General features: G+C 41.0%; 1 protein-coding gene across 1 annotated transcript in view; it reads left to right on the top strand.

Annotated features, from left to right (window-relative positions):
* ZPLD1 (zona pellucida like domain containing 1) overlaps positions 1-14,110 on the top strand; it is a 90,771-nt gene extending 76,661 nt beyond the window's left edge. Inside the window, exons 6-11 of the mRNA XM_088668997.1 lie at positions 5,230-5,327; positions 7,112-7,192; positions 8,755-8,926; positions 10,492-10,600; positions 11,941-11,974; positions 12,782-14,110. Of these exons, the coding sequence (XP_088525123.1) occupies positions 5,230-5,327; positions 7,112-7,192; positions 8,755-8,926; positions 10,492-10,600; positions 11,941-11,974; positions 12,782-12,956 (669 nt within the window). The 3' untranslated portion in view covers positions 12,957-14,110. The remainder of the gene's footprint in view (positions 1-5,229; positions 5,328-7,111; positions 7,193-8,754; positions 8,927-10,491; positions 10,601-11,940; positions 11,975-12,781) is intronic.
* Positions 14,111-16,107: the final 1,997 nt, after the last annotated feature.

Raw genomic sequence — 16,107 nt, 5'->3', positions numbered from 1 at the left:
CAAGAGCAAATCTAGCAGTGAAAATTGTAACTTTAAAAGTTAATTATAATTTTTAATTATGATTTTATTAGTTACATAGCATCATCAGTGTACGTGGCACCTTATATCATAATCCTGTGCATGTTTACTCCCACTGAGTGCTCCCACTGAGTGCAAAGAGGCTTGATGCCTGAAAAGTCTGCAAGGGACTGCAGCCTCAGAGAGTTACACAGCAAAATTGGCAAGTCCCTGCTCTGAACGAGCCTACAATTCTAAATAGACAATGGGAAACAACAGGGGGAGGGAGGACCCTTTGTTAGACAATTGCCTTTAACAAATATTCACACGTGCTCTAACAGGAATAGTTCAACTGGTACCTTGTGCCAGGAGTGGAACCAAACTGGTCCACACACACACCTGTACTGGTACCTTCCACTTCACAAGGAAGGACTTATTCTGGTCACCCTAACCATGTCTAGGTCATTGGTATGGTGTAAAATATAACCAGCAACTACTGTTGTGGAAGATGTAAGCATATTCAATAGACTGATGCCAATGCTCTTTCTTTGTGGTTTTTTTGGACAGTGGGCTAAAATTTTAAGTACCTCCTCATGACTGCTGATTTTCTCTCTCTTCCTATTAGCATGGTAATCAGATTTGAATATATGTAATTGTGTAAACTTGTATTGCATAAACAGGGACATTGGAAAGGAAATTTAAAAGACTTTTACTGGCTTTTATTTATAACAGCAACACTAATCTTCCAACTGTTATTTTTGTGTTGATTAAAAATTTTATTCATCCATTCAAATGTCTGATTTAAAAATCAGCTTTCCGTTTCTCAGGCAGCATTTTAGTAAATTACAAATACATTTTTTTGGATTATTATTAATGTCATCATGGACCTGGGTTATAATTCATGCAGATGATTTAAAAGTCTGTGCTTTCAACTTGGGGTGTAATGAATGTGCTATAAATATCATAGCAGAATTTTTCCAATTGCGTTTAAATGAATTTCCTGTTTGCAAGTAAGTTTTGCTGTCTGACAGTTCAGAGATATGTTAGACTGGAGATGATATTACTTCCACTTTTAAAAATACTGTGGGTTTTTTGTAAGAAAGTAGAAAGTTTCTTAAAACTTTAGGAACAAAAAACCTTGTATTTATGGTATAGGGGATTTTGCTTCAGAAAAGTTGTTAAAATGTTCTTCTTAGAACACATGAGAATACGTCATATGGGGCCAATCAACATTCCAATCTTGCCCAATAAACACTCCAGTTTACAATTTTGCTTTCGTAAGTCATCCTGTAAATAATATCTTGGAGTGATTTCTAAAAGCAGTTTAAGAATAGTCATAGGAGCATCTTCATCTATGGCAGGCATCCCCAAACCGCGGCCCTCCAGATATTTTGGCAGGCGTCGGCAACCTTTTCTTCCCGTGGGCCGGAGGATTCCCACGGACTATTGTCCGTGGGCCGCACATGGGCCGCACAGGCGCAGAACCCATTTCCGGTGGCGCTGCGGACATGGGCAGCGCAGCATCGAAATCGCTTCTGCGCATGTCCGCGGCTGCACAACAGCGATTTCCGGTGCTGGCTGCCCATTTCCAAAATGTCTGCAGCACCAGAAATAGCTTCTGCGGCTGTGCAGAAGCGATTTCCGGCGCTGCTCAGTGAGTCCCCGCACTGCGCCGGTTTACCGCAGCGTGTGTGGGACTTGCCGAGCGGGTGGCTCGGTTCACAGGTGGCCCGTGGGCCGGATAAACAGGCGGCCCATGGGCCGGAGGTTGCCGATGCCTGGTTTAAGACAACAGTAGCCCTGTGCAGTTGTTCTAATCTCCCACATGATTAGAATCACATTTGGTGGGATAACTTCTATAACAAGCAGCTTTCTTTACTCATGTTGGTTCCTGCTAGGGTTGCCAGACTCAATAGTGGACAGGACTTCTGTGCCTTTAATTGCCCTGCTCTCTTTTGAGTCTGGAAACCTTAAAGAGAAACCAGCAGACCCTTTGCTTGGAAATTAAACAAAGGGTCTGCTGGTTTCTCTTTAAGGTTTCCAGACTCAAAAGAGAGCAGGGTAATTAAAGGCACATAAGTCCTGTCCACTATTGAGTCTGGCAACCCTAGTTCCTGCACGATTTTGAATCTTGAAGGAGCCAGCAATGGGAAATGGAGCTTACGAATAACTCTACTTACGAATGTTTCTACTTACGAATGGAGCTCCGTCCGCCATCTTGGATGCGGTTTAGATAGGATTTTTTCTACTTACGAATTTTTAGATAGGGTTGCTTTGACTTACAATTTTTTTCTCCCAATGCATTCCTATGGGATTCAAGTTACATTTTTTTTTTTGACTTACGAATGTGCGTTCGGAACGCATTAAATTCGTAAGTAGAGGTACCACTGTATTGAAATAAGATTCAACTTCCAGTTTAGTTGGCTTTTGCATGTGGAAAAGAGAGGGAACCATCTTGTTGTTTGCATCAGGTAGCAGAAGGTCTTGAACTGGTCCTGCATTATGAATTAGGATGCACGAAATGGGGTGTGTGTGTGTGTGTGTGTGTGTGTGTGTGTGTGTGTGTGTGTGTTGTCCAAGCTTAAAGGTCCAGCTCTGGATGAGTGGATGAATTGATTTCCTTCCTGCTGGGATTTCCACTGAATTCATACATCTGCATTAAGTCTGCCATTGGCTTTATTGAGATTTCTTGGTGAGCAAGATATGCTCATGAGTAAGGCTTTTGTTGGGGTCAAGACCTTGCTCTGTGAGGACAGCGGTTAATTAAGCATGAATATGAAGCATATTCATTTCCATACATTTAAAATTTAATATACTCAAGTCAAACTGTGCTGTGTGTGCATAATGAATTGAGGTACAATTCTTCACCATTACCAGAGGGTGACTTAAATACTTCTAGAGAAGAGCGCAGTCTGAGGAAGAAATGCTAAAACTGTTGTTTAATTCACTTCATTATCCACAACTTTCTTTTTGCTAACAAATCATTAGTGGTGTAAATTAATAATGCAAGCGTCATTATTATATATGTACTTTAATTAACATTTGACCATTTTTATACAACAGAATGTGATCAAAATCTGAATCAAACATACAGAAAATAAAGCCGAGGCAGAAAAACTCTACTAGGAGGAAATAATAAGGTGATATTTTGGCCCATGGAGGCAGAAGGAAACTGTAGGCAGTGAAATTAAGGTTCACATCAAAGGTTTGACTAAAGGGCTATATTCAGTTTTTAGTAGAGTACAAAGGATGCCATGCAAAACCAAGACCTCATTGTTGCCTCAGCTTAGGCCATGACTGAGGAACTTGTGTCTGACCCTATAGATGCTGTTGGACTCCAACTCCCTTCAGCCTGAGTCAGATGGCTTATGACAAGGGATGATGGGAACAGGATCCCAAAGCATCTGAAGAACCACAGGTTCCCCACCATTGGTGTCTAGGATTGCAATCTTGAGTTGCAATTTCTAGGCACATTAACATACAGACTCAGTGAGACTGGTTCTCAGGTACTTGTGATAGGACTGCATTGATAGTTCCATTGGATTCTGGTAGGTAGCCGTGTTGGTCTGACGCAGTTGAAATGAATCAAAAAACTAAAAAATGGTCCAGTAGCACCTTAGAGACCAACTAAGTTTGTTCTGGGTATAAGCTTTCGTGTGCATGCACATTGGAGTCGTTTGTGAGTGAGCTTGTTTTCCAACCAACTTCATTTCTTAAGGTACACAAACCATGAGCATTAGTGATGTTGGGTGGGGATTGATGGGAGTTGATTTCCAACAACATCTGGAGGGTTACAGGCTGCCCACCATCGCTATGCTCCTTTACTTGGTAATATATATCTTTGGACTTAGCGGGTATTACTTCTGTGTTTAGGGTGTCACTATAAGTTTAATAACTGTGTGCTTCTCAATGGGATTGTAGTATCTAATTATTTTAGGCTTCCTCTTGAATCCTAACTAATGGCAATGGCAGTGGGTTCTGGGGAAATTATTTTGGATAGCTGCAAAAGAGGGAATAATAGGATTAAATTTACTACTACCAGCCAAAAGACTGTAGGGTCATCTTTCTAATATTAACTAGAACTCTTTGGCAGATTTTATTTTTTACAAAATGCTGCTAAATTGGATAGAGGGATTATTTCCATGTTAATGTGTTCCACCACTTGGTTTATAGATTCTATATGACACATTTAATGATTTTGTTTTTCTATTCACATATCATGGCTAGTATTTGATTTAGTTTCTTTGCAAATTGTCTGGCACGGCTTGCTGTTGCCACATATCTTTCCACTATATATGATCTCGATATATACTGACATCCTTTGCCTCCCGTAATCTACAGCATTATTAAACACAGTTCACTCTAAGTGCATTTGGTCATGTTGAATTATGTCTGAGTGCTGATCCACTTTTATGTGGTTCCCGATACATAAAGTGAAGCAGTGAAAAGTGAAGCCATTCTCATGCACAAGTCCCACTCATTATTTAAATGATCCCAAGGAAGGAGATCGTTTCTGATGTATCAGGTCTAAACTAAGCAATCAGTGGCAAGCTTAGCAAATCTAGGTTAGCACTTCTCTACTGCAAAGGGGGCAGAAGAGATGTGGAAAGGCAGGGTTGTTCAGCTCCCCCCTGCCTACTGTTCCACTCTGTCACCCAGTACACCTCCTTGAGACACATTGTTTCCAGATCTGTGTTTGCTTTCTTAAGTGGGGAAAAGAAAGGAAAAGTAGAGAAAAGAGTTTTGGGGAGGAAAGTCATAGAAGGGAAGGATAGATCAAGTACTCCCCTCCCCCCTATTCCTGTGACTGTAACCTGCTTTAACTGATCTAAATTCCAAATCTTAAACTGTTGTAACCTGCCCTAGGGCCTGCTGGTAAAGGGCAGGAAGTAAATTCACTACTAGTACCTCTATTACTACTGTCTTCTTGTTAATTGGTCCCATTCTCATGACTATGGAAGTGAAAAGTGGTAGCTTGGGTCACCAGACCTGCGTTTGCTACCAATATCCAATAAATAATGCAATGAGGATTTAAGGATATCTGCCTTGAAGCAATGCTTTCCAAGATTGCAAACTGTTTCACTGTTACCTGATCCTTTCAGTGAGAAATGTTCTACACACATACCCGAGACTAAATATTGAGTCTGGTAGCCTCACCAGCTGACTGCAAGCACTTCTATGTTATATAGGATCATACTGTTGGTGTGTGATAAGAACTGTTTGCTTTTCCAGGACTCCACCTACAGAGAGCAGCTGATTATCCCCAGTACAGGGTTACCGTTGAAAACAAAAGTTTTTGCAGCTGTTAGAGCAACAAACCTTGATGGCAGGTATGGTAAATGACATGTCTCTCCCACTCCCACCCCCCACAACAAAATCTGTGGTCCTAGAAACACAAGCTCCTTGGCAGAAGTGACTCTTCATGTGGGGTGAAGCCAATACATCAGCTTCCTGGCAGGTGAGTCACTGTTGCTTAGGAGAGGTAAAAGGTTAAAAAAAGAGAGAAAAGGTAAAGGACCCCTGGACCGTTAAGTCCAGTCAAAGGTGACTATGGGGTATGGCGCTCATCTCGCTGTTCAGGCTGAGGGAGCTGACATTTGTCCACAAACAGCTTTCCAGGTCATGTGGCCAGCATGACTAAACCGCTTTTGGCACACGGAAGACCGTGATGGAAGCCAGAGCGCATGGAAACACCATTTATCTTCTGGCCGCAGTGGTACCTATTTATTTACTTGCACTGATGTGCGTTTGAACTGCTAGGTTGCCAGAAGCTGGGACAGAACAACGGGAGCTCACCCTGCCATGGGGATTCGAACCACCGACCTTCTGATCAGCAAGCCCAAGAGGCTCAGTGGTTTAGACCACAGTGCCACCCGCCCCCTTACACCTTTATCTTAGGAGAGGGAAAGCAGTGGAGAGGGTGGTGCAGTGCAAAAGCACTGGTGGAGCCAATCTGGCATGCCTGGCAGTGTGCTTGTACCGAGCCAGCCTCCTTGCCACCTCGCCCTCCTCCTCCTCTCCCACAAAACAAGCAACAGCAAGCTACTTCTGGGAAGCTAGCCTAGCAGCTCTGCCCTAGCTTGCAAGCTGCTTCTGCTCCCTGGGATACAAGGAGGCATGGATATATGGAGCTGTCTTACAGTAGGCTAGACCATCTCTCTTGGTGTTGTCTATTCTATCTGGCAGCAGCACCCCAGGGTTTCAGATAAAGATGGACTTATCTGTCCATTTTGGTTCCTCTCGTTTTCTCATTTTTCCAAACTTAAATCCACCTCTCCTCATTTCCACAGAAATTTGTTGTTTTTCAAAAAATCACCATGAAAATTCACCAACATTTAGATACACATTTCTCCTAAAAATACGGTACAATTTTGTTTACAGTTTTAACAAATATATACATTCTGCAAACAATTTCTCCAAATATAATTCCTAGAGACAACAACAACAACAACTTATTTATACCCTGCCCATCTGGCTGGGTTCCCCCAGTGACTCTGGGAGGCTCCCAACAGAATATTAAAAACACGATAAAACATCAAACATCTAAAACTTCCCTAAACAGGGCTGCCTTCAGATGTCTTCTAAAAGTCAGATAGTTTGTTTATTTCTTTGACATCTGATGAGAGGGCATTCTACAGGGCAGGTGCCACTACCGAGAAGGCCCTCTGCCTGGTTCCCTGCAGGTAGGGATTGCTGAATACTCCAGCTAAATTGCAGAATGTCAATGGTAGTTACACCTCAGTGAAACAAGTTCTTTTCTCTTTCGTTGAGCACAAGATGTAGCAGCCTCAATGTATAAAAGAGGCAAATGTGGTTTCTGGCTAAATGATCTCATGAAGTCTGAAGTAGCCAATGAAATGATAGCAAATCAGTAGCACTTCATAACTTCATGACTATAATAGCTGTACCATTTCCTAGGTGAGCCTATAGCTTCACATTAGCTATGTTGTACTCATTGTTCAGTGATTTGTTGCAGTTAAGGCACCAGGATATTGCTCATCTTTTGAATCATAGTGGAAGATGGTGGCACATTATCAGCCAGCACTTTAAATGCATGTATGTATCTGCTGAATCTCAATAAATGCTTAGCGGTTAATTATCTTTCATTGCACAGGTGGAATGTTTTGATGGACTACTGCTATACTACTCCATCTGGAAATCCAAATGATGATCTGCGATATGATCTCTTCTTTAGGTAGATTTTCTTCTTCTTCTTCTTCTTCTTCTTCTTCTTCTTCTTCTTCTTCTTCTTCTTCTTCTTCATATAGTGTTTGTCAACCACACTGTTAAAACGGATTAATATAAAATATATTAATTATTTTCTTTTAATAATTAATTAAGTGTGTATATATATATATATATATATATATATATATATATGATCATGCGTAACGTTACTAAAGTGGTGAAATAAATATTGGCTCACGTCATAAGAAACCCTATAAGAAGAACTGAACCCTAAGAAATAACTGCATAAATATTCATGTAAATAATGGCTATCATTAGCAGGCATCAACTGTGCCTATTCTACCCAACATTCTTGTTTCAATATATACACACTAAATATATAGCCCTAAGTGTGTTTACAGGAGCCTACACAAATGACCAAAATGCCCTGGAGTAGCCTGGTGATCAGTAGGGTGATACTGTTCACCAAGCTACAGCAGGGTGCCTCACATGTCATCAGCAATGTGATAGTTTCAAAAAGAGCATTTACCGTGATGCTGATCTGCTTGGCAGGGAATGATATATAACTCGCATTCCTATGTTGGGCTGTTTCATCCAACTCTGTGAAACTATAGAGGAATATAGCACAAGTTTGGCCCTCATTTCCACACTACAGTATTTGCAAACAGTTATATCCTGGAAGCAAATAACAAGGAAATGAGCAGTAAGCTTGCACTATATTCCACTAATGTGAAAGCTCAAAAATAATATGGAACTTAACATTAGGGACAAGACATGAAAATGGAATAAACTGCCATGGGAATGCAGCCTGGCACTCCAACTTTACACCATGCTTTGCATGTAAACATGGCTAGCAGGAGCTAATGAAAAGATGAGGATGACTAGTTGAACAGATCTTCTTTTGAGCTAAGTATGAGCTGCAGTGCCAAAGCAAATGGTCTAATATGACAAGGATAAAGCATGTGTCAACTGTACATTACAATCAAGAAATGGGCTGCAAATGTAATTTAAAAAAATACGGTTTTCAAAAGTTGAGCCAATGTATTTAATTTATGTTTAGTTCATTAATGTTTTTCTTCCATCACAAAGCTCAAGGAGTTGTACATGGGTTCCAGGTGATCTATGCAAGGACTGGCCAGAAACAGACTTTTTCTGGTGGATGCACATCATGGGCCCTTAGACCAGGCACCTCCAAACGTTGGCCCTCCAGATGTTTTGGACTACAATTCCCATCTTCCCCGACCACTGGTCCTGTTAGCTAGAGATCATGGGATTTGTAGGCCAAAACATCGGGAGGGCCGCAGTTTGGGGATGCCTGCCTTAGACCATAGCTATCAAGTTGTCCCCCTTTTAAAGGGAAATTCCCTTATGCTGAATAGGCTTCCTTGTGAGAAAAGGGAAAACTTGACAGCTATGCCTTAGACCATGTCATGGGTTGGAGCTCCAAAGGTTTCTAGCACCATCCCCCCCCCCATTTAGTAGTAGTCAGGATGCTTGAGTGTTTTTCTTTGAGACTCCAACCTCCTGGGAACCAGAAAACATCACTCCCGTTTCAATTTTTTCCTCCAGCTGCGACAAGGACCCTCAGACAACTATCATTGAAAATGGCAGGAGTCAAATGGGCCGGTTTTCTTTCGAGGTGTTCCGCTTCGTGAAGCACAAGAACCAGAAAATGTCCACAGTTTTTCTCCATTGTGTGACAAAGCTGTGCAGAGCGGATGATTGCCCCTTTCTTGCTCCTGTAGGTTTTGGAGTCTTTTGGTAATGCTGCAATTGGAACAAAACTCGGAATGTTTTGCACAGTGTAAAGACAAGTGATTAAAACAAAACAAGCCATTGACTGTCATCCGTAACATATTAAAGCAATTGTCTCTTAGAGGTGTGTTTTAAATATGGAGGCTGGGATATAATCAGCTCAAGCAGTAGTTAACTTACCATGCTAAGGCAATCCCCCCACCCCACTGCCAATGTATGGCAGAAAGGGCAGATTTGTTATGAATGATCAGGTTCACATTGTCAAGCAATCATGTAACAGCTGAAATTATAATGCAGGGAATATGTAGAGGGAATCGTAGTAAAGGACAAGTTCACTTTCCCACCAAGCTTGTAATGAGCAGAGCTTTTATCTAGAACAAGATCTACTGATGAGGGGGATGCAGAAATTACATACAAGAACCTGATGAATCACATCAAATGTCATACCCATTTATTTTACTTATGTCCTTGTATTTATTTCCCACCTCCGCCCACCCCCCAAGCAGCTCAAGGTGATATACTGTACAAGAGTTCCCTGCTCTACATTTAATCCCCACAGCAACCCCGTGAGCTAAGCTAGACTGAGAGGCAGTGACTGGCTCTACGACCACCCAGTGAGCTTCATGGCTGAGTGGGGATTTGAATCCCCGCCTCCCAGATCTTAGTCTGACATTCTAACCATTACAACACACTGAGTTTATCCAGAGATCAGTAAGTGGAACTGATTGATTGATTCCCATTTGTCCCCTGTGCCATTCTGACACCCTCTGAAAACCTCCTGTGGTTTGGGGAACACAAAAGCATTGAAGCTGGCACAGGAGTCTTCAGGGAGAACGGGTTCAAAGCACCTGTGTTTGCAGAAGGGCACTGCTGGAGCCAAGCCATAGTATTCTAGATATTATATTTCCACCGTTGGAGATGGTAACTTTTTGCATACCAGTTGCTGGAAACCACAGGAAAGGTGAGTGCTACTGTGCTTAAGTTCTGCTTCTGGGCTTCATGTAAGCCACTGTAAGAGCAGGACACCCATCTAGATGGGCCACTGGCCTGATCTAGCAGATTCTTCTTATGTTCTCATATCAAATAAATCCAGTCCTGAATATATAAGGAAACAAAGAGGCATGGACAAGACTGCACTCTCTTTCAGAAGTTGTAACAAAAGATTGCACGCAACAAAGTTAAGAAGTTCATAGTTTCTTTTCCAATACAGTCGTAACATGGCTCCCGAATGCCCTGGAAGTCGAACATTTTGGCTCCCAAATGCCGCAAACCCGGAAGTGAGTGTTCCGGTTTGCAAATGTTCTTTGGAACCCAAATGTCCAACGGGGCTTCTGCAGCTTCCGATTGGCTGCAGGAGCTTCCTGCAGCCAATCAGAAGCTGTGCTTTGGTTTCTGAACATTTTGGAAGTCAAAAGGACTTCTGGAACAGATTCTGTTCAACTTGCAAGTATGACTGTAGAACCAAAAAGAGCTTTTTTAAAAAATATTCGATACAGGAGGAATGTAGTTCTTTGTCCACTGAAATCATGATTGTTTTCATTGCCCCTCCAGATCTGCAGTAACAGGAAAAAAAGAGATGCAGCAAAGCGAACCACTTGGAGCCCTCAGAGTACTTCTGGAAGCGCTGTAATCTCTGCTGGCCCCATCATTACTAGAACTGGTAGGAGTGATCATATCATTGCATGATTTCAAAAACACAACCATTTTCCTGTTTAAGGATAATTTTCAGTGAGTGACATCTAATTAAGTCCTACTCATGATTTTGGTCTTGCTACTGAATCTTGACAGTTTTCCTAGTTCTGCTCAAAATGCAAAGAATTCTCGTTTATTTATATGCATCATTATACATATAATATTGCACACTTGAAGTAACTAGCATGCATGCAGATGCTTGCAACAATGCATATACTGTAACTGCATAAAAATATGTGGGTATTCCATTCAGTGCCTCTGATTCAGAGCCCCCCAATAAGGTCAGCTTGCTCTGGATCAACTTGGAATCCACCTGCCCTATCCTGGATCCAGTGCCAAATTAGTTTTGGGAAGGGGCTAATGTTTAATTAGTTTTTAAAAACCCAACTAATTAAACCGACCAAGAGGGTCTGTTTTGCAGGACGCTCCTTCCTAAGTGGCTTCTCTATGGGGAAGGCATATTTGTGAGCACCCTGCGCCATGCATGGAGGCACCAATCCTATACGGTGCTACTTCACAAGCAGCTTTCCTGCAGGGCTTTCTTGCATCCCGCAACATCATTGTCTCTGCTCAGCACTGATCCTGTGGGGTGAGGTGTTAAGCAGGAAGGAGAATCAGTTGGCATTGGGCTTCTACCTTTGATTGGGAATATACAGCCAGCAGTCACATAGACTTCTACCTTTCTTGTGGGTTTTCCTGCCCGATGTCTGAACCTCCTTCCTGCCTGATCCCCAACAGCCCCAGATTCCTCGGAGCCATCCAACCCAACCTGTGGCTATTTCATCCCCACTTGACTGATCTTGCCCTGGATCCCTTCATATGGCCTCAATTTGGCTTGGGCCTCAGCCAAATCTGATGCGCAGCCCAAGTGTTCATGCCCTTATGCAATTATGCTGCAGAAATAAAGTACAACATGAGCCTGACTCTTTTACATGTATTATGGGTATGATATCTATAATTTTGCAATATTAATTTACATATAATTAGGCCTTTAAAAACAACAACTGTGCATGAATGGCTCAGACATAGCAAGCACTCAGTGCAAGAGGCTGTCTGGTGTAAGCAAAGTTTGTTTGAGTTATAACTGTCCAATTCTGTTTATATGTTTGGAACACATGTACTCTCTACCCCAAATGTGAATAACTGTTTATAATCTCTTAGCAATCCTTAAAGTATGCAGCACAGCACTGATAATATGTCCTAGTGAATTCAATGGGACTTACTTCCAGGTAAATGTATGAGCAGAAAGATGTTGTTCACATAATATATTTAAATTTACAACTTATCTATTTTCATATTTTTGTACAGATGAGACCCCAACTAACAATTCACAGCTTGGTAAGTTGTACCAATAAGAGTAAACAACCTTTATTGTTATTGTTATTATTTTAAAGGAGCATTTGAATGTTACACTAACGACTAGTGTCTGATATGTTGTGGTATTTTCATTGTTTAAAGACAGGACTGAATGGTAATTGTTAATTTCTTAGGACCAGTTTCTAAAAGCTTAACAAATTCTACCCTTAAAAAAAAGTTTGGCATTTAAAAAAAACTAGCTGTAATTCTTCTTACACTACTGCAGTGAGATATAGGTCCATATACTGTATATCACTGCCTGTCTTCCATAGGAGATTTTGAGACAAATAATTACTTGAGAGTGTGGTTATACTACAGTGCTTAGATAGAAGGTGTTTAATAATCTGTCCAAAATTATGCATTTTATTTCCTGCTGATTACACTTCTGTGTATACACTATACCAGAAAGCACATTCAAATGATGTTCTTTCACTTAAATAATCCTGGGCAATGTAGTTTAGCCCTTCATACTTAAATTCCCAGAAACGCTCAAGAAACTACAGTGTCCAGAATTCTTTGAGGGGTGAATGTGTTTTGAATGTGCTTTAAAGTTATAGTATGTATGCAAGCTGCATCCCCATTCACACTTTCCTAGGTGTTGTAAGCACCATTGAAATCAGTGGAGCTTACTTTTGAGTGGGTATGTGGACTCACACTTATCTCTCACACTGGAATCAATGGGACTTAAGTGTGAATAAATGGGAATTTAAGTCTCTTTGGTTGGATCAATTTCAGTGCTTGTAAAGTGATTCCCTAACACCTCCCTTTTCATTTCTTACTCCTTTGTAGGTAGTCCAAATGGATCTGCTTTCCAGCTGAATTCAGTCACCAGTGCTTTGATTTCAGGAGTAGTAATTTTAGGAATTATGAGCACAATTTTTTTCATATTCTCCCTCACCCTCCTCCACAGAAAGTGGTCCAGCAGTAGCCTAGTTCTGAATGGTGCACGAAACCCAGTTTTCAACTAGAAGGAACAAATCATTTGGATTTTCTCTGTGGGCTTGCCATGAAATGTGTTCCCTTTTAAGTGTCACCAAGGCAGCATTCTGCTGCTTTCAAGTTCCAGCTATTCTTACTTATAGCCTTATAAATGCTATTGTATAGATAATAAGCAGTAAAGATAATGATTGTTCTTTTTTTCCATTCGTGTATGTGCGTGACAAAGCTATTTGACATTTTGCCAATGGGATTATTGATAACCCAAACGTTTTTAAACCTCCAAGTGGGATCGTAAAGTTTAAAAATTGCTCAAGGCAGAAACCTTTCCCAAATGCATTCAAATTATACAAACACGAGTGCTATGAAACATGCATAGTTAATGAGCTCCTTTGAAAAGGACAACCTTTATTTTTCCTCTCTCTTCAGTTTTTCTACAACATTATACATTTTATGCCAAACTTTTCTGTACAAAATCTGGCACTTGAAATATAGTTTTCATTACTGACTGGGCTACAAAAAGGAGTTGCAAACCATTTAAAATTGTAAGTAGTTAAATTGCTTTGAAAATGCGATCAAATACCGCAGTGAGGTGAATTCTGCTCTGTTTCAGGGTACCTCCCCATTGAACAAAGAAACGGCCACAATGGGCACATGGTTGACTTGTGTCTAATTATATTTTGCCTAAGCCAAAATGTGTTATATTGCAAATATACAACTGAATTGAAACTGCTAATTGTTTTGTGGGATGTTTTTGGCAGTGTTGAAAAGCACCCTACTGTTTTGGTGTTTTGTTCCCTGGGGTTGGGGGTTTTCAATTGCTTTGAAAACGTTCATCTATTTATTTCCATTACACTCTGTTGCTCTCTCTTCAATGCATTGAATTTGTTTGCCTTTAATGATGTCACCTCATAGCCAAGTCCATCTCATAGTGGCTACATCACATCATGATGTCATCATGTTCATTACATGATTCCTGACTGGCTAATATCACCTTTGCGAATTATCCAGGATGCATTGGCCTCACTCTGAATCGATACTGTTGTCCCTCAGTGACATCAGCAACAAGCCAGAACTGATTGGACTCTATAGAGTCATAGCACCATCATGTTCATCACATGACAACTGATTGTTGGAACCACCTGATCCAAGAGGGAGAAAGTAGCAGTAACAAGAGGAAAAGAATGATACTGAAGCAGCAGCAGTGATTTAGAGAAACAACGACACTGTGCTGAAAATATACTTGCAATGAAAGCATTGCTCAATAAATATTTCTGTCCCCTGCATATTTTTCACATGGAAATCTAAATCGCAGAACAATAATTGCATTTCTATGCAAACGCAAATTCTTGTTTCAAAATGTTTTTGATTTTTCATTGTTAACTAATCCAGTCCTAGTGTGAATTACTGTATCAGAATTCAATTCTGGTCCACAAAAGATGTAAACATCTTTACAAAAGGTGTTTCTAACTCTTAAAATAATTTTAAAAATCAGGCTTAGGAACCCTAAGGAAATAAAGAACTACCTGCCTTAAAAAATTATGATGATGACGACGACAACAACAACAACAACAATTAAAAGAATGCTTTAGACAGGAAGGTACCCAATTATTGAATGCTTAATGGACCTTACCTAGATTCAATAAATAGCCCCCCCCTTAATTCTAATTCTCTGTCTGGGATGAAGAGGACCTTCTATCTAGGACTTCAGTAACCTCTTTTAGGAATGGAATATATAGGAAGGGTTGTCCTGAACTTACCACCACTAAAGGAAAAGAAAGCAGATAATACCAAGTGCCTTCAAAAGTTTTTGAGACTTCAGGGACAGTTCCATTCTGATCCTAACTATGATTATATAAAAGTGATTTTACATTTTGTATGCATGGAAAACATAAGAGGCTGCAATCCTAACCGTACTTAGGAAAAAGTACATTTTGGATTGCCGTCTCTGCATGGTTTTTACTCCACAATTTCTTTGTATACAAGATCATTTTTTACAGTCTGTAGAGGATTTGTTCCTTAGGAAAAGTGGAACAAATCCATAGAGTCTAGAAAACTGTGAACTTTGAAGTCTGTTTATTGCCTTGGGAAAATTACCGATTTAGCTAGCCCGAATGACTCTTATTAATGTATGGCCTCTTTCTTGAAGATCCCAGAACTCCACAGTGATGGCAGACATTCAAATGGTCTTTCACAGAAGGACTACTATCTTTATGATAGTGGTGACAGTTTAGGGTAGCCTTCCCCAATGGGGGACACACACTCTCTCTATTTTCCTCTTACAGCTTTCATCACCCCTGCCTTGACCATTGACCATGCTGGCATAAAGCATCTGGAGAACCCAGGCTTGGTCTAGGGCTACTTCTGTCTTCATTAAGTGGCACCCTACTGTCTCCTTAAAATTACCACTGAAAAAGTATTCCTGGCGGCGATTGGGCTTCTGCTAGCTCCCCAGTTAGGTCATCTGTTTCCTTCTACACCTGCTGCAGAAATCAGAACTGTGGATATGATGCACGTCAGTTGAGAAGGGAACTAGAAATAAAGACAAAGCTCATTTGTCTCATCTCTTGAGTCAGAGGCAGCTGTCAGCAGGGCCAGATCCAGGTATGATGGGTCGTTTGGCAATTGGCAACCTGTGGGCCACCTCTGATATTGGTGCCCTTCCCAGCTGTGGTAGGTGACTATGAGCTGCCATTTTACATTTTCCACAATGCTCTGGGCGGTTTGGGAAATTTAAGGTAATAGTTCATAGTGCTGAGGGCCAAGAGCAGGTGCCAGTACTAATAGGCCTTGCTATTACCAACAGCTGTGTGAGGTGTCAGGTCCTGACACCAGGCCTGGATATCAAGCTACTGGAGAATCTCTGGGTTGTGAACTAACATGTCTAGCTGCAACTGCAAACACGTGTGAATGTTAGTGCAGTGGGCCACTTGTATGAAGTGGATTCTGCCTCAGGTCAACCATTTGAAGGATTCCTTTCTCTTTTCATTTCCTCTCAGCAACATTATATAATTGTCCTTGAGATAACTACTGCTTGGAAAAGAAAGCCTTTTTAAGAAGAGGCGGCTATGCCATCTTATCAACATACATTGCCTCCTCACACCTCTAGCTCATCTAGTAAACTTCGGATGAGCGGAACCCAAGTGACTTTGTTTCTATAACCAGGTATTTAGGAGTAGCACC

This window comes from Zootoca vivipara, chromosome 4 (assembly GCF_965207765.1).
Source record: "Zootoca vivipara chromosome 4, rZooViv2.hap1.1, whole genome shotgun sequence".
NCBI lineage: Eukaryota > Metazoa > Chordata > Lepidosauria > Squamata > Lacertidae > Zootoca > Zootoca vivipara.
This window is presented reverse-complemented; position numbering and strand designations above follow the sequence as displayed.